Here is a 19,975-nt window from a genome sequence, read left to right as displayed (position 1 = left end):
CTCTCCTCCCTTTATTGTTTGCATTGTTAAAAATTCTTAATGTTAGAACTCTGGGAAACAACTCAGTTCATAGCGAATAATATTTTGATGTGGCTTGATGCAACTTCTAGTGAAAAAAAAAAACCAAACCCAAAACCCTTTCTACTGATACTCGTGGGAGATGGATTATGTCCAAAACCTGAAGATGTTGCAATAAAGCAATAAAGTATTTTAGCCCCTAGATCCTGGAATGTTAACCTTGCAGTAATGCTTTTCTTGTCCCTTCATCTTCTTGGGCCTTGATCCTCCTTTTCAATTCAATGAGATTTAGATACTATTTTCCATCAATGAGGAATAGTCCTATGAGAAATACATTTCCTTCTATGCTGGCCCTAGACAGAGTCAAGCTTTTAAAATCCTCTCCTTCCAGAAATGAACCTGGGTCATCACTGCCTGAGGACCCTGAACAGCAATAAAAATAAACAGAGTAACCGCACTGTGTTGGAGCAAAGCTTGTATAAGCAGTTTGAAGAAGTTGTGTTTATGGAAGTTCTTTAGGTCAAGATTCCAGGCCTGAACCCAAAGCAATTACCTACTAAGTTTTACAAACAAATTGAATATAGAGAATTAATCAATAAATCAACAGGTTCTCAAGTGTTTAGGAGGCTTAGCTGTCAGAAATCCTTCTCTTAGAAAAATAGTAAACTGATGCTTGATAAAATGTTATTCTCATGTACTGGTAAGAAAAGAGCTGTATTAAATCAATCTCTAGTTATTAAACCCAAGAAAAAGGAAATAAAACCTACTTCTTAACAGAGTTTATGCTCAAATGAGCAATGAAAAGCATGCGTTTACTCTTACCTGAAAGACATTCTTTCTGCTGGATTTCTCCGAGGTCCACTCAATGCAAGCACCACACAAATCCACACACTCAGGTTTATATCCTGGTTTCTGGAAAAAAAAGAAAAAAAAAAAAAAAAAAAAAAAAAAACCAAAAGCAAAACCCACAACCATGAATATGGCCTGTTTTTTCACAAATGGGGGCAGTTATGAGATAAAACAAGAGTAGATCAACTTCAGATGACATATTATTGCAGCACAGCAGCTGAATTTACTGAAAAACATTCATTATTCCTTGGTATTATTAAATAGACACTCCTGAGGTGTCATACCTCAGAAATAAGGTTCTTACACTAGATACAGAATTTTAAAAATAATTAGATGATTTAAAAAACAGTCTAATGTAACATACAATAAATCAAAACAAAATGCACACATATTGACCAGGTATGCTGGTCAAATGTTTTCTTTACAAAACCTCTTGAACAGGTTTTGAGTTTAAAGGTAAAATTTTGTGGATTTCCAAATGCAAATTTAAATTGATGCAACTGGAAAGGACAGAAACTAAGCAAAATACAAGACATACATCGTATCTGTAAGACAAGCTATCTTATTTAAAAAAAAAAATAAAAAATTATCATTTCTTGCTCCTAAAAAGAAAATGCTTGTGTGACACCCAAAAAGAAGCTTAACGCTAGGGTAGCTCCACACAGTTTGCTACTTCACAATGTCAGTCTGTACACCCCAGAGTGACACAGCTCTGCCTCCCCAGCTTCTCTGGATGGATGCAAATAATTCAAAGAGCAGATTTGTTTGCCTGTATCATTTACATTGCTGGGAGTTGGTGTAAAGCACAATAATCCTCATTTGCCATCTAAGCTTCTTCTCCAGGGATTCTGCCTGTGCAGCAGTTCTGGCAAATCCCATCTAGTTTAGAGTAGTCTTTGTAGATTAAGTTACTGTGCATCCCGGGCAACAATAAAAATACTAGTGTTAACAGGATAAAGCACTAAGAAGTCCCTTTTGGGTAAGATATAGAGTAATATCCACATAATGTAATTAATCAGCTTGATGCATCTTTTTTGCTCTGTTGTTCTTAAGCCAATTTACCTTTAAAAATGGCATTGCTGATGAAGAAAACAGACTTTATAGAAGTTAACAGTGGTCAGTCCAGCGTCAGGCACATAATCAGATTTACAAATATTGCTCACTGAATTACTCTGATGCTGTTGTTAAAGGCTAAAAAATGTGTGTTCTACAGAACACTTTTGAGGTGGGTAGAAAAGAACCTGTTTAGGTTAAAAGAAACAGAGTAAGGTACCCTGGTCAAGCAATTTGCAGCCAGAATCTCTGGCAGTTTTCAGTATTGGAGTTGTGATTATGTCCTCCTTTTGCCAAACCATAAACTCCTTTAAAACTGATGGTCCTGTGTGTCTTCGCTCCTTTTTAATTATTTTTTTTTAATAGAAGAAATATGCTATTCAAAACAGAAGGATGTTCTTGTGCCTAAACCACTGGAAGAGCAGGGGTTACATTTTTTTCCCCAACTGTCTCAGACTACCTGCCTGACTTCCCACAGAAACTTAATCTTTCTGAATTTTTAATAGCATACATACTTGATTTTAAAAAGGTGTTGTGAAATTTAATCAGTTAATATTTGCCTGGCAAAAGAGACAAAGTTGAAAAAAAGTCCCAAACACCAACCTATTTGTACAAACAAATATCCAAAGAGCAGAGTCAGGGAACACATGGATTCTCAATATTCCAATACTTTTATAGAAAGGGTTATGGTGTCTCTTTTGAATAGATCACTCTCCTTGGGCAGGGGTTGTCCCAGTGAAGTTTCATTCCCAGGTCTCTACACAATGGCCAGGGCTGCGCTTCACAGAGCAAGCAGCACTGTAGCTCATCATGAACACACAACACAGCCTTCTCAAAGTGGGTCACCTTGCTTTATTTGAAAAAAAATATCCAAAAGGCTAGTTTGAGTCTGAAAATACTTTAACGAAGAAGGACAGCTTTATTCCACCAGCAGAAAGAGTCGAGAAATTTTGGAAACACTTAACTAGATTAAGAGATTCAAATGTAGACAAAAAAGACCCCAGGAAACAGTTTCTTGATAGTGAAGGATACTGGGCCACAAATTATTTTCCTTGGGAAAACTGCCATGGCATTTCACTGGAGTGAGGAAAAAGAGTGGAAAGCCCAAAGAAATTTTGCAGGAAGATAGAATAGTGAACTCCATAGTACTTTACTATCTCTAGTTTCTACGATTGTACAAAAACTTACACAGCACCAGAACTTGGGCTCCTCTGCGCACTCAGCACACAGTTTAATTTTATTTTTGTAGCAATATGGAGTTTGTTTACAGCTTTGATTTTGTAATAAGCAGAAGAAAAATACCAGTATGTGCATCTCCCTTTCCAGAAAGGGTGGGGTGCAAGCTCAGTCTTAGAAAGATGGACATGCTTTTGCTATGTACAATAATCAACTGGAAAACTTTTTTAGAGAAAAAAGCAATTCTGCCCACGACAGAATACTGGGTGTCTATAAACACCATACGACTCATGAGTATGTCACAGAATATGAAGCTTATGATGAAAACTACATGCAGAACCACCCAAATCCTTCAAGCCTGAAACTGTCCATGGTGCACATCAGCCTTTCTTACTGCACCTAGGGAGTTCCACATAATGGAAGCCCTGCTTAAACACAGAGGGATCCCAGGAAAGCTGCCTAGAAATTGATTCTGGCCTAAACATAGTCCTGTTAGCATGCATTCCAGTTTATGCATTACTGAGGGACACTGCAAGAGAGTAAGTTAAGGTTCCTGGGAAAGCCTGAGCACTCTTCATCCTTGCTTTGGATTTTGTAGTCAGAGCGATTATATCAATGTTGTTGGAGAGGGGTTATGCTGTATATTGTTACAAGTGTCTGCTACAATGAAATCTTCCTAAACACGGATATGGATTTCAGCAGCATTTTAACTCACTAAATTACTTGGGCTAATAACCTGAGGTTAAAATAACCTCTCTTGAATAAACTATCTCAGGGAATAAACAGACTACTTTCTTTTGGTCACAAAGACCAACTGATAACAGAATTTAATGTTGGTAAGAAAGAATGCTGCTGTGATCTGTTTAGATCACAATGTCCTTAATTTACATAAAAAGTTATATTCATATGAATGCTAATAATGTATATAAAAGCATGAGTACAAATGATCAGACAGCAGCAAAAGATAATCATTTAGCTACATGGAAAACAAATTTGCGTTTTGAGTAATATTTGTAAACAATAGTTTTCGGAATCTCTCCTTGGTGTGCTTTACTTGTTGTGCTCTATTATTACTAATAATAATACCAGATATTGTCACTAGCTTCACCAGAAAGCTATGGATCCCAGTCTTCTCCATGCAAATCAATACGAAAGTTGTTATAGTGAGTCCTACATCTACAGTTGTGCAAGGGAACAATGGAAACTCTTTTAGCTAATAGCTAAAAGGTTCTTTGCATTAGAATATTACTTAAGATTTTGGCAAATATAATTTTAAATCACCCCTAAATGTTATCCTATCATCAGAAAAATAGGTATATTAGAATGTGCTTTCATTTCCTACTCTCCTTTTGCCTTTATTGTGAAATATCATTCCTTTATAATGATGATGTCTTATTCTAAATTTTCACTTCATGTACAGTATTTAATATTTAATAATTAATGAACTAGTATTTTTATAATACAAAGGAACATTAATCTTTTTGTTAAGTCACATCATATTCCTGTTTACAATAAAAATGCTTTGTCGTAAGTCATACTACCGTGAATGAACATTGACTCTATTACATTATTTAATTAATGGTTGAGCTCCCCTTTTACCAAAGTAAACTGCAGTTGGAAAGAAAAATAAATAAAAAACAAATCAGTAAACAAATGATTTCTAATGAATCATTTTTGTATTATTTTCTTTCCACTATCAAAATTATATCTGGCTAAATATTTTACAAAGGACATAAGCATTACTTTTACTTTATCAGATGACCAAGATGCTCGTTTAGCTTTTTTTGATGTGTGAAATTATGTGGTTAGGAGACTGGGTTATAAGATTTTGAATACTGACAGCTCTTGTTTTTAAGCTTTACTCAATTTTTTTTATTTATCATTGCATATAAATTATATGCTACAGTCAGAAAATGTAATTTAAATGGCTTTTTTTTCACCTAGTGAACATTGAGTTCACAACCGCAGTGTTCAGATCTAGCACAGAATTAAATAAAAATGACCCACTTCCATATTTTTCCCCATAAAGAGCAAAATATGGGATCAATATGTCTGTGTTCTTCCCAACACAGGAGGTAGTAGATAGTATCTCACCAACTGTGAGCATTGGTGATGACTGGGACTTCAGGGAAAAGGATTGACTTATAACACACCTTAATTTTTTGAGTTAAACAGATCGTGATCTGGGCCAGAGTCACATCCTCCAGGCAGGTTTACTTTAGTATCTAAAGCCTTAAAGGCCTAATGGGGATTTTAACCATGTGGAGGAGTCTCAGAGCAAAATCACATATGTGTGTTGAATTTTACTGGTCCATTTATCTCCTGGGATTTGGGTGAGGGCATAAAGAGAGAAGAGGTAGCACATACAAGTGTAAGACACCTGGTAAATTAGAAGAGGAGTTCTGATAAGTTCGTAATGATTTTTTTTTAAATAACATATGATTAAATTTTAAGGAAAACAGATTATTCTGAAAAAATATTAATTCAAGCTATAATGTTTTAAGGGCTCCAGAAAAATTGTATTTTCTAACTGTACTAGCACAGACACAGTCAGAAAGTGCCAGATGTCACTCTTTCTATTGTTTCAACTATTATTTTAATTTTTACTACAACCCTCACCTTCTTTAAAAAAAAGTAAGATATGAAAAGGTGTTCTTTAAAGCTGATTTTATGGCAGGTGGCATTGGTAGATCAAGAATATCTAGAAGAAAAAATTTATATCACCTACCATAGAAAAAATAGCTTATTGTTTCTGACTCCTGCCAAAGAGAGCACCTTTGTGGCCACCCATCATGCTAATGAGATTTGGCAGGTTTGATCAGTCCTTGAGAACCTTTCACAACAGGGCTTTGTCAAACCTGTCCCTTTGCTGCTCACAGTGTCATGCATTTGCCGAATTCCCCTTTTGTTGCCCACATTCAGGTTCATAGGCTCAAACTCAGCAGTAACTAGCACTGAAGCGATACATGCCATTATTGCTTGCACAACATAGCTGTCACATCTCTGAAGACTAAGATCGGTGGTCTTTCCTTGGGGCACAATAAAAAGGTACTGCAAATTTCACTTTGTAGTAACTACAGGCTACAGAAATTGCATTAGCTGCATTAGATGGAGTCGTAGAAATATTCAGGAAGGTTAGCAGGATATGGTAGATGTCACATTTATACTACTATAAAAAATCACTTTGCTAACTTATAATGTTTTCTGCTTTGGTAACACCCTATATTAAGGTGCCATTTATAAATAATTTATTATTATTTACTAATGTATAAGCCACTTTATGAGATGGTAGATAACAACTTAAATTCATGTATTAAAGATGCACATACATGGTTTAATATAATTTACATCTCACAATATCCTTTGCAACAGATTCTCATCGCATCGTCTGTTAAGCATTTATTACTAATGCATTTTATAACGTACTTTATAATACATTATTTGAGGAAGTAGCTGCATTTAGTGATCATTTTCATAAATAAGAATAAAGCATTTATAAATGGCACCTTAATTTAAAGTGTTACCTTCGCGTTACTGAATAGTCACTCACCATTTGTCTCACTTCACAACTATTCTCAAAATGTACCTCTTAATAAAGGACATGCTAAGTCCTATTTCTTATCATATACTACATCTGATTAAGAGTTTATCAAGGCATTTTCCTTCAGCTGCTCTCAAACCTTTGAAGGCTGCCAGCTCAGTCTGAATTTGTCTTATGTAAACACCAACCAATTTATACTGAAATAATAGTTGCAAGGAAGCTGAGTATATCAGATGGTTGATTGCCTACCAGGTTGGCCAGCGCCGGCTGCTTGGATTCTTTGTAGAATTCCATTTTCCGAGCAGTGAGAACAACCCAGGATGTGGACCAGTTTTTCCTTAAAAATAAAATTAAATTAAAAAAAGAAAAAAATAGTAAGACATGTAAGCAGGAGGTAGACACTCCATTTGTAGGCTTAGTTTTTAATTATTTAATGTCAGAAACAAAAATAGTCTAAAGTCAATATCAACAATGCACTTCAACCAATATTGATGGAGTTGCACCATCTTAGATAAACTTAGATGTGGCCTAGCAAAGCTTGAAAATATTTTTGTTCATTCATGTTTTGAAGCCTATCTGTGTTCCTTTTCCAATATGGTACCTTAACTGTAGGATAATGGTGAGATTATTCACACATGTTTAAATTTCATATATCCTTGGAGGACTCCAAAATAGCTAATACTTAAAATAGAAGTAGGAATAAAAAAATGTAATTTTGATCTGACTGTACAGAACTGTCCTGGGTTCAGCTGTAACAGTTATTTTTTTCTCTTTCCTAGTAGCTGTGTTTTTGACTTTAGTCTGAGAACAATGCTAATACACCAATGTTTTTAGTTGTTGCTAAGTAATGCTTACCCTGATCAAGGACTTTTTAGTCATGCTCTGCCAGTGATGAGGGGTATGGGAAGCCGGGAGGAAGCAGAGACAGGACACCTGACCCAAACTAGCCAAAGGGGTATTCCATACCACAGCACATCATGCCCAGTATATAAACTAGGAGGGAGTTAGCTGGAAAGCCCACGACAAAAGCTCAGAAAAAAATTTATTTAGAAAGGTCCCAAATACTTTCCCCTTTCCATAAATTAAAAATCTGTAGGAAAGCAAGGAAGATAAGAATGGTATCTGGGAGAGGTTTAAGTAACCGTTAAACATCAAGACCTCATGGTACGGCCCTAGAGAGCTGGCAAACTGCTGGGGCCTGGGAAAAGTCGAAATACACATAGATACATGAAACACTGTACCTGATGCAGAAGACCATAATAATCTACTCAGAAGAAAATGCTATTATATATATGTCATATAATGTGATGTTTCAAGCCACCACATAATCATAAACGAATGGATCTGATAGAAAAATATTTTTTGATCATTATCTCATTTGACTTTCCTATTTGGAGTTTATAACATCCAATATTTACAAAGATACTTATAAAGCCACTATTTGCTTTCCATGAATGCAAATCACAAAACTGAACATTTTAGAACAATCCTGAAAAAACATGTTACAAACCGGCTGTTTCACATCTATGTTGTGGTGTGTTAAGTGTAGGAAGCTGCCTGTAAGGACACGGAGAGCCCCGGGAGTTGCTTTTAGCAACCCTTTTTCTCTCTCTCCCTCTTCTGTCTTCCCTGGTCTCTTTGAATTTTCTCTATTTAGGTATTCCTAAGTAACTCAAACACACCATTTTTTTTTATTCTAGCAAAACTTGGCCATATTGAGTATAAAAGTCTATTGGTCACCTTTGTGATGCTCACTTCCAGGTCCATCTAACAGCTTTGCTGCACTCAATATTGCATCAAACTGTGCATCAGGTAGATAGATAGTTTTTTTCTATTAATGACTTTCCTGTTCAGTGTTTCATTTATCAGCTTAAATAGTATAACCAATATTACATATGAAGTCCTAACACCACTGGCATTACCAGAGGAACTTTCACTCTCTTCACTGTGGGCAAGATTTCAGCCAGCGTCCCTAAAATATGTCCAACAAGAGGCAACAGTGAAAGAAATTCTCCATGAAGGAGATTAATATACGTGAAGAAAATAAGACTGCATTTTTTATGCCATGTTAATGGGGAAAAAATAAAGAGAGAAACATTGAGAAAAAGAAAGAAACAGAAAGAGTAGGGTTTTAGAAAAGTACCTGACCATCACCGACAAATATTTCCCCACAAAAGAACAGTGTCTGTAAGTCACTTTGAAATTTTCTAAATTTATAACCGCTATAAAGCTGTATCCTTAGCGAAACATAAACTAGGTTCATAGCTGTATATTTGTGTATATTGGAATAAAGAAAAGTTCAACCTCGGTTATTTTTTTAAAGTATCCTTAGGAAACAATTCCTGTAGCTAGGAATCACCATTAAGGTAGAGAATACAAGTTGTCTATTGGTAAACGCAACTTCAGTTGTTTTTCATTTTCTCTATTTTTTTTTTCCTACTCAAAAATGGTCATGTAATTTCACAGGGGAGTAAGTGGCCAAGCATGCTATATACAGGTTCAATTCAATTTTACTATGAGTTAGATAACCTGAATAAGTATGGATTACCAAAGGATTAAAACCCTTGGCACACAACCTAGATTCAGTATCCAACTTATACCAAATGTTTGACCTTAGCTATGGAGAGGAACATTTCTGTGTCATGGACACTTCTACTAGGCAGAGTACTCCTTGCTCGAGCTACTGGTGTGGCAGATTTTTCTAGCTGAGAAATTCAAACCAATAAATCTATTTTGAGCTCCCAGACTCATGTGCAATCTTCTTTAAAGATTCAAATTCTTCATCAAACTAACTGGGAAGTTTGCCAAGATTTTGAAATGTTTCATTCCAACCTGGAGCTCATTTAAAAAATAAATAAATAAATAAATCAAATCCAAAATCACAATAAAATGTATTTCTATTTATTGTTTTGAAATAAGAAGCCAGCAACAAAAAATAAGAACTCGATAAGCATTTTTTTTTTAATTTTTCCAGGTGAGATATTTTGCCTAAGTATCATTCTGAGTTTTAAGGGGAGAATGTTTTAATTACATCAGGAATAAGAAAATTTAGTGGTTCTGCAAGACACTATAAGAATTATAAAAGCTAGGAGAATGCAACTGAATTTCACCATAGTATCTGCAAGAAGACTTTTTCCCCTGAATGTTAGTCCCCCAATTCTTTTATTTTATAGTTTTTTCATATTACAACTGACATCTTAAAATCAAAACCTCTTTACTTTTATCACCTAAAGAGAAATAGTGTATAACCTAGACAACCTTTTTATCAGATTGTTCATAACATCATCTTTAGATTAAAAAAAAAAAAAGTAGGGGCAAAAAAAAGGGACGGAGGGAAGACAAAAAGAAAAGGCGGGGGGTAAGGCACTTTAAAATGTATTAGTTTCTATACAGATCATAGAATGGTTTGTGTTGGAAGTGACCTTCAAGATCATCTAGTTCCAACCCCCCTGCCACAGGCAGGGGCACTTTCCGTTAGACCAGGTTGCTCAAAGTTCTGTTCAGCCTGGCCTTGAACACTGCCAGAGATGGGGCATCCACAGCTTCTCTGACCAGCCTGTACCAGTGCCTCACCACCCTCGCAGTAAAGATCTTCTTCCTTATATCTAATCCAAATCTACCCTTTTTCAGTACAAAGCCATTCCCCTTGTCCTGTCAGTACATGCACTTGTAAAACACCCCTCTCCAGCTTTCTTATCCTTCCCTTTATGTACAGGGAGGCTGCTCTAAAGTCTCCCTGGAGCCAGAACAACCCCAGCTCTCTCAGTCTGTCTCCATAGGAGAGGTGCTCCAGCCCTCTGATCATGTATATTTCATGAGATGCATGCAGTTACCTAAGGTTTTCAAGCTCTTCAGAAAAGCCAGTTCACAATATTCTAAGTTTTGCCATGTGTCACCAAGATTATTCAGGATGTGACTTCCAGACGCTAAAGAGTATAGGTAAGTGAAAGGAGTCAAAGTGTGCGCAGAGTAGATGAACCCCCACTACTCATCCTCTCTCTGTATAAAAAGCCATAAATATCAGTATACAGAAAAGATTCAGTTAGAGTTAACAAGGAGATTGTGTGAATTCACCTGTAGCTACACGGTTAAGGTTGTTGTGGAAAATCACTGCTGGAGAGCCCCAGCCAGGTGCAACCCGACTCGGGGGCTGCATAAGGAGCCCCGAGAGCTGCGGCTCTATTTGCATTCTGCCAAACGAACACCTGATGGCAGCACGTTATAGCTTCAGTGGTGCTCACGATCTCTGAGGCTATTTTAAAAATATGAGAATGTTCAGGCCTATTTAAAAGCACGAGATTGCTTAGAGCTATTTAAAAATACAAGTGGATGAGTGCTGCCTCCTCCCTGTGCCCAGCCCAAGCCGGTGAGCAATACCGAGCCACGAAGATGCTCTGTGATGGGTGCAGTGATGCACTGGAAAGGTAAAACTCCCTCATCATCTGGGCGCAGGTGATGCCCGGCTTATATATACCCTGTAGAAGCTTCTGCCAGTGTCCAAAGTTGGCAAAAGAGTATTACTGCCTTCAGTGCCTTTTCCAAAAATGTAAGCTACACCACTTTCTGATAGCACCCAGCTGAAGCAGGCTTGTCCAAGTGTTCACAATGTTCTTGCTTCAAGTGAGAGGCTGGATGAGGTGATCTCCAGGATCCCTTTTCAATGGGCATTTTGGGATCCTTATGGTTTAGAACTACGTAGGTATGATAAATTATTACTTGGCTCCTTTGTCTATGCAAAAATATATTTCACATTACTCTCTCATTCTCATTGGTAACACACAGTGCTGGTCACGTCGTTACTAATCTCTTACTCCTTTAAATAAAGCAAACTGTAGCAAATCCTTCCATAAGAGACAGCATTAATACTCAAATTACTTTCAACACAGTGTTAGTAAGTGCTGACCACTTTTGATAACCTTGTCTTATCATCACCACAAGAAGGGTTCCTACTTCCCATCTTTGACCTCTCAAGCACACACCTTGCACTTAAAATTTGCCCACTGGAAAATATATTGTTGGTTTGCCTGGGGCCTTAAGGTTGTCCTTAATATGCGTATAATGTATAGAATATAGAGCTTAACACACACATGATCATTGCATCCAGTGAGTCAGTTAGCTGCTTTCATTTGGTTTCTGGGACTGTTATCATACATTGGTGTAATACTGAAACACTGGCAATTTGTCTGCTAGCAGCAATAGTAGCTATATATACTTAAACATGAATCACCTCTGAATTTTGCAACTAATAAATTCTGTAACATTCACATATAATACCTTAATTTCTTGCCACCATCTGCTATTTTAGCTTTTAGAAGATATCCTTCTTTCTCCACTACCTACAAGAAAGAAAAAACATGTTATAACCATATAATTTATTCAGATTAATGAATTCACTTAGTACACACATAAGACTCTGCATCTAGCTAATCTAGAGTTGTAGGCATCTTATCGCTAATTCTGTTTAGTCACATTTTTTTTTCCCAGTACAGTCAGTTCTTTTGAAAATTCTCAAACAACATTCAAAGTCAATAACTACACAAAATAAACAGCAAATAAAACCCACAAAAAAATTGCATTAATTGGTTTAGAAGAAATTTATTTTTATGCAAGAAAAGTTTCTAGCTATAAGTAAAAATTAGTTGAAAAAATATTTCAAGTAAATTATGTCAATATGTGATTTCATTTATTGAGTTGCATTAATAGTTATGAGGAACACACCAGACTTCTGTAGAAGCCTCTTGCTTCTTATATTCTAAAGATACTCATGTTTAGAGGTGTTTAAGGGTAACCAATGTCAGAGAAACATCAGATATCTGTACAACAAGAAAAGTTACATTACCTTCACAGGTGCCACATTTTGCTTTGAGACAACACTAAATCAGGGCTCATGCTAAAAGGCATCATGCTTTTAAGTCATGCTGTCTTTCAGATGAACTCTGATATTGAGGTGCTCACCCCTCAACCCTTGAAAAGTTATACTTCATTGGAGTGTGTGCATCCAAGAGTTGGGAGAACTTGTCTTCAAATTTCCAGCTGAACTAAATGGTCTCACAGTACGGTGCAGAAAAACAAACTAAGCAGTTCTGTTAATCCTTGACATACAAGCTGAAAGGGGAATTATTACAAAGGAAAACAGCTGTGTTGCACATTTTCCAAAATACACCAAAAAAGGCAAAGACTTTAGCTATTACCTATATAAAGCAGGATGTGATATTAGCAACCTGATAGACCTTTGAAGATCCCATATGCTGTGACTGATATTACTGAAATCTGGTCCCTGTTCTATGGTGTCAGAACAGGCTAAGGACTCTGCCAGTATGCACAGGGCTGCAATACTTGGTTGTAGGGTACCAATTTTATGCTTGAGTTTTGACATATCAGAAGCAAGTCCTAGGCTTGTTTACATTTCCTCCACATTTCTGACCATTTTCCTTAAGCTAGAGGTCCTTGCAGATCAGTGATGAGTGATGTTTCTCAGGGTTGGTATTGGGATCAATGCCATTTAACATCTTTGTCAGCGACATGGACAGTGGGATTGAGTGCAACCTCAGCAAGTTTGCTGATGACACCAAGCTGTGTGGTGCAGTTGACACACTGGAGGGAAGGGATGCCATCCAGAGGCACCTTGACATGATTGAGAAGCAAACCTTCAAGGAGTTCAAGAAGGCCAAGTGCAAGGCCCTGCACCTGTGTTGGGGCAATCCCAAGCACAAATGGAGGCTGAATGGAGAATGGATGGAAAGCAGCCCTGAAGAGGACTTCATATTTCTTGGTCGATGAGAAGCTCAACATATCCCAGCAGTGTGCACTGTCAGCCCAGAAAGCCAACTGTTTGCTGGGACACATCAAAAGAAACATGGCCAGCAGGTCGAAGAAGTGATTTTGCCCCTCTGCTCTCATGAGACCCCAGTTGGAGTATAGCATTCAGCTGTAGGGCCACCAACATAAAAAGGATGTGGACCTCTTGAAGCCAGTCCAGTGGAGGGCCATAAAGATGCTCCAAGGGCTGGAGCAGCTCTCCGATGGAGACAGGCTGAAAGAGCTGGGGTTGCACGGCCTGGAGAAGAGAGGGCTCCAGGGAGACTTTAGAGCAGCCTCCCTGTACATAAAGGGAAGGATAAGAAAGCTGGAGAGGGGTGTTTTACAAGTGCATGTACTGACAGGACAAGGGGAATGGCTTTGTACTGAAAAAGGGTAGATTTGGATTAGATATAAGGAAGAGGTTCTTTACTGCAAGGGTGGTGAGGCATCAGCACAGGCTGGTCAGAGAAGCTGTGGATGCCCCATCTCTGGCAGTGTTCAAGTCCAGGTTGGACAGGGCTTTGAGCAACCTTGTCTAGTGGAAGGTGACACAATTTAACATGCTTTAACAGGTAACATAAGGATTTTTAAATTAAGTATATCTGTTATTTTGACTATTAAAATATATTAACAGTGTATATGTTTAATTATTTCCTTAGATTTTTTTTTTCTGTTGCTAGTATACAGCATATAATGAAATACATACTGCATAATTATCTGTTTGTATCTATGAAAAGGTCTATAGGTTGGTGGACAATGATTTAAGTAACATTCTTGAACAGCTACATGAGGATTAACGTGTGCATTATAGAAAATTTGTACTTATCTCATGCAAATTCCTGTCATGCAGATCATTGCCATAGAAAAAGCAGAGAGAAAGTGTGTAGAGATTATTGTGCAGAGTCATGTCACTATTTATCTAGTAATGGATGAACAAATTATCAGAGCTAAAATAAGACTTAATCCCCGCCTCCACCGCTTTTTTTTTTTTTCTCAAATTTACTTTACATCTTTTGATATTTTCCTTCCCTTTCTACCCCTTCATTTTTGCAGCATAAAACTTGGGGCATGGCCAGTGCCAGAGAGGTTAAATAAATAAGAAAGATTGCTATTCATAATATTTCTTTCCATCTGGAAACAGAAACTGGGAGGAGCATTGACTAACCATTCAGAGAAGCTATTGATTGCTTCTCTGAATCAGACCCAAAATCTCATGCTTTCAAAGTTTACGAACCACCCTTCCCACACTGTTATTTTAACCAATCCAAAACTAAAGGCGAATATGATTTTTCACATCCAATCTGAATCACCTGTTCTCATCTTTTGGGAAGTTTTAACTTAGATGTGATTGCAGATGAAAAGGTTGCAGTTCAGTCATATTTTCCCAATAATTGTGTTGAGCTGAGTTATTGAATCCACTATCAAATGCTGGGCATATAAAATATTCTGATTAAAACTACATAGCTCAAATTCACCATTTGTTATAATGAACATATAAATAGTTCAAAATTGAACAACAAAAAAATACAAGATCTTCAGTTAATGAGACCTCTCAGTGCTACCCAATTTAACTTTCATACATATATTGCTTTAACTGAATAACCACAGACACTGTCTTTAAAAAAATAGCACGGTCTTCATTAATTGATAATGCACACAGTTTTTTCTGTAATTAGTGTAAAGGGCATTTATAGAATTACAGAATAACTTTACTACAAAGACAAGTAAAAAGATTTCTAGTACGATCCCAGTATCTGTGTAAACTCTGGGGTGCTATATTCCCATCACTTAACAACTGCTAATATCCCCTTTTCTGTTCTACTTGTTTTCAAGAAAATACTTCCAAGACCACTAAGAATCAATTTACAATACTTATGCAAATGAATGTTATTAAATTAAAAAATAATACCAGATATATCTTAATGTTAATGCTTTGTTGTTTCTGTCGCCATGAATATCATCATTTGTTGTTAAGCTACTGCCCTTCCTGCAGCTATTCAACATTTGGAAGGTTGAGAAAATGACCCAAAATGCCCTGAAGAGTTAGCATAGAAATAAGAAAATTGAATTATTGTGTGGAGTTTTGTGGTGGTTGTTTTGTTTTTTTTTTATTTTTGAGTTTTTGTAATTTGGGGTGGTGGTTTGTTTTGTTTGTTTTTTTTTTTCTTTTGCTGCTTTTTTGGTTTTATTTGATTTTAGAAAAATATTAAAGATGAGAGTATGCATATGTAAATATTTGAGTTTCTAAATTATATTTTTTTTAAAAAGGCTTTCGTAGGTTAACAGTATTAAAAACTACAAGGAAAAGTAATTATCACTATATCACATATAAGTTCTATAATTTCCTTGGTTACAAGAATTCAAAGCTTCTGAACCTGCCTAATCCTGAAAAGTTTGTGTGGGGAACAGTACCACTGATAGCAACATTTCTTTGATGAATCTGTATTTGCATATTCATTTGCTTTTAGTAGAAATATCTCCATGCTTCTCATTCCCCCTAGATTCTTTTAATGTCAAGGAAAATTTTATTACAGTTTTTGATCACTTATAAAAATTGACATTAATATTAGAAATACCTTAATATGAGCAAAGACAGGACAAAAACATGGTTGTATTCCTTTATACCAGGTATTAATAGTGATGAAACATCAGTCAGGCACAACCGGCTTAACAGCAAAGTCAAGCTATACGAATTGCTTTGTACCTTCTGAAATTATTCTTTTTAGTGATTAATCAAGTCCCTCAAATCCCTTAACATCTTAAGGCATCCAAAGCCTGATGTATTTATTCTTTAGTAAAGCATGTGTAACATTTAAATTACAAACATTTAAAATAACAAGAGTCATTTATCAGTTCTATAGAGCAATTGCTTACTGTGTGGTCCTGTGTACTAATGATGTCTGCAAGTGTTAAGTTATGCTGGGAATGATTTCTTCTATGACGACTTACCTAAAAAAAAAATTTAAAAAAATGGTGTAAATTCAAAGAGATTCAAACACATACAGGTAAAAATGGAACAAAAAATCTAATTACTGGGCATGCACAGCATGCACTGGATGGAGTTTTTGGAAACCTGGTTACTTTTAGTACCACATTTCTGTGAAAATTGGTGTTTCTTGAGCCATGTGTATATGAAATGTACAGCAACTAAACACTAAACATCTCTGGTATAAATGTGTTTCATTGTGATGTCACATTGGCAACTTTACTAAAAGTTAATCAACCGATAACATTAATTTTAAATTATGACTTTTCCGTCGGGATTCTCAAAAATTGTTTAACTAGTTAGGCTCCATTTTACAGGGGTTGAAAAGATGCTAATTATAACCTCAAGGCCACGAACCAAGTCAATGAAGAAACTAGCATATAATTGGGAATAATCATATAATATATCCAGTATGTTTAAACTGCTTTAAAGGCTATTTCTAAAATCTCCATGACTGTAGCAATACTGGACTCTGATTCTACAACTGTTCCTAAGTACGAATTCCTGATCTCCTCCGGCTGCCTCTTTTGTAGGAGGAAGCCAATACAAACAAATTTTGCTGTTTAAATTCAATGTCAGTCAATAATAAAATAATAATATAATTTGGAGTTGGGATCCTGTAAAATTCAGTGATTATTTCCTCTTTTAAGTGAAGCCAAAAAGCAAACAACAAAATACAGTCTCAACTAGTTTCCACTGTATTCATCATAATGCACTCTCTTTTTCCCTATTAAAACAGAGTTAACCAAAAGTAATAGTGTATTCTGTTTATATTCAAGTGTCTGAATGTAGAAAATGTTCTTAATTAATCCAGAAGGCCAAACTCAAAAAACAGTTAAACATATTATGATCCCATATTTTTTCTCCACACATTGCTTTCATGTTTATTTGTAAGTACTAACATTTTTAAGCCTTGAAATCTATATCCTAGCTATTGCTCTACTCTCCTAGTCAGAGATAATGAGCTTAATGAACTACCAGTTCTAAATCTAATACAAACATTTCAAAGAAAGAGATAAAACATTCTTCACAATACAAAAGTTTCTCTGACCTATTTATGAAGAATATCACTTAACAGTTTCATTAAGGGTGAGTAACAGCTGGTGACATGGCTGTGTCCTAAAGTGTTTTTCTCTCTTAATATTCTGCATCTTAAGCAATCGAGCTTTCATAAGAAATACTTTAGTTAGTGGCAGTACCTCCTTTGGGGAGAAAAAAAATGTCAGACCACATTTTCTGTATTTTGCAATCTTGTTTTCAAGAGTGTCATGCTCCTGTTTTATTAACATGTAGGGTAAACAAGAATGATCTGCTGATGCTATTGAGACAACTTCTAAGATTACAGTCTTTCTGTTTAGATTTTGAATGGAACTTAATATTAATGCAGGCAGAGACATGTATATAAATTCAAAAGAAATTAATTCCATTTATCTTTATCTTTACTGTTCAACAACTCTGATGTTTCTATAATGTTCAAGACATACAACCAACTATTCAGGTCTAGATCACAGGAATTTTTTCTTACCCAGATCCCCCATTCTAATTATTCCTTAACATACAACAGAGCATATTGCCCAGTGATGCTTTCTAAAATGTGTTTTCACTCATCCAAATTAAATAAAAGACACCACCACTCCATAGTACCTATTTTAACATTCAGTTGCTCTCACCAGGAATCGTAAGTGTCTGTTGGGAGCCCCATATTCAACTTTTTGAAGTGTACCGCACTTATGAGAGCTTTTGGGCTGGTCTTTGGTTCAGCAATCAGAGCATTAGCAAAGGAAACGCTCACATTTGATACATGCTGAAAAGAATCCTTCAGAAGCATTAAATCCATCCACTACCAAATGAAGAAAGGAAATAGTAAAAAGTATTATTTTTATAGCACTAGCAAATTATTAGTGGTGTGATAAAAAGGCAATAGCAAGATTTCCAGGAAATATGAAAGGAGAAAAAAAATTTCCAGTTATAGATGATATTATGTGGTTTAAAAACCTCTTTGCTGTACACAAAGCAGAAACAAGGAAAACTGCATGCCTACAGGGAGAAATTTAATATGATACTTTTGCTAAAAAGGTAAGTGGGTTTTTTAGTGCAAAAATAAAAGAAATTACTTTACTTTGTAGCCCAACAATGACCAGTTTCACACAGGAAAGTACTAAAGCTCCAAAGTCTGAATCTAGCTACACAAATACAACCAAATTCCACAGCTATGTAAGCCGAGATCAAGCTTTTCTAGAAAAACACCCCAAATATTTGGCTTACAAATGGAACTAATGGAAACTTTAATAAATTTCTTACTCATTTTCACCAGCCTTTTGGTTTAGTAATAGAACTTAAAAAAAAAAATTAATCAAAATTGCTAAAAAAAAATCTAGTAACAACAGAGGCAATATATTCTTTAAGACTGATTTTATAAAATTTCAGCAGGTCTTATACAAATTTGATCTTAAATGTATTTTGCAAATATTGCTGAAGACATTAGTTATATCACTTCCTTCATGATATATTCAGTTCAAAGTTAAAATGTTCTTAGCAGAACCTGGGTGACAGTAGTAAATATACTCATTTTTCAATATACTTACAATTTTCAGTGGTGTGCCAAAATATTCAAAGGGAAGTGTAGGCTCAATTATTTTCATTCTTTCATTGAGTTTTTAATAGATAAACCATAAAGGAGGTGTTTTGAGATTTTTTTCCTCTATAGCTTTATTCAATTGTCCTAATAAGCTAAAGGAAAACCTAAATAGTATCTGTCACAAGTCCTCTACCTCACCTCCCAGCGTATGGTGAAAGGCAGAGATTTACAGGATAAGTTTGTGAGATCCCTTTTTGGGAAAGGCAGTTTATCAGCAGTTTTCTGATTTGATGAACATTCTTCAGTCAGCAACAATGTCACCTGCAGCATTAAAAATCCACTCTGCAAGCGCTTGCAAGTCTGTGGGCAAGTCTGGTTTTGTTAAATTCAGCCTCAGCAGCCCCCCTTTCCCTTAGCTAAAGGGTATCCATCTCCTACCGGAGTTATTTCAGTATCTAAGCACTAATCCGTCATCATCCTTTCTACAAAGGCAAAGCCTCCAATACATATGCCTGGTATCCTGGCGAGAAGGGACAACCATCTGACAACTGCTGCTTTAACATTGAAGGAAAGTACAATAACCTGATGTTTAATTTCATTTATTTATTTAAATTCTCCCTCTTTTTGTGGGAATTCATCACCACTAACTCATTGCTACTCTCTTCGAACAGCATAGCATTGATTTAAAAAGAGACTTGGAAGACTTATTTGGATTTTATTTCCCATTACAAGCATATTTCTGACCTAATTCATCTAGTCAATGAGAAGCAGCATACTTCTTTTTGATTTCAACCAAACCTAACAAAACCAACTAGCATTTCTCAAAAGGCTCAGACAGGTTGCTCTAGTGCAAAGCACAGATAATTAATTATTTCCTGAAACATCATTCTGAATTCACTTGTATCTCTAAATAACTAAGATAACTGTAAGAACTTTCTAGGTGGTTTCCAAGATTATAAAATGAATTATTCAC

At 35.9% G+C, this 19,975-nt stretch overlaps 1 protein-coding gene across 1 annotated transcript in view; it reads right to left on the bottom strand.

The window, feature by feature from the left end:
* Window positions 1-19,975, bottom strand: part of ARHGAP15 (Rho GTPase activating protein 15) — a gene marked incomplete at its 3' end in the record, with an annotated part of 220,493 nt that overhangs the window by 161,566 nt on the left and 38,952 nt on the right. The window contains exons 3-6 of the mRNA XM_010018517.1: window positions 16,313-16,387; window positions 11,912-11,973; window positions 6,887-6,974; window positions 841-930 (exon numbers count right to left, since the gene is read on the bottom strand). Coding sequence (XP_010016819.1) covers window positions 841-930; window positions 6,887-6,974; window positions 11,912-11,973; window positions 16,313-16,387 — 315 coding nt within the window. The remainder of the gene's footprint in view (window positions 1-840; window positions 931-6,886; window positions 6,975-11,911; window positions 11,974-16,312; window positions 16,388-19,975) is intronic.

The sequence above is a fragment of the Nestor notabilis genome, unplaced genomic scaffold (genome assembly GCF_000696875.1).
Source record: "Nestor notabilis isolate BGI_N333 unplaced genomic scaffold, ASM69687v1 scaffold147, whole genome shotgun sequence".
Lineage (NCBI taxonomy): Eukaryota > Metazoa > Chordata > Aves > Psittaciformes > Psittacidae > Nestor > Nestor notabilis.
The sequence above is the reverse complement of the archived record's forward strand: the minus strand, read 5'-3'. Positions and strand labels throughout refer to the sequence as shown.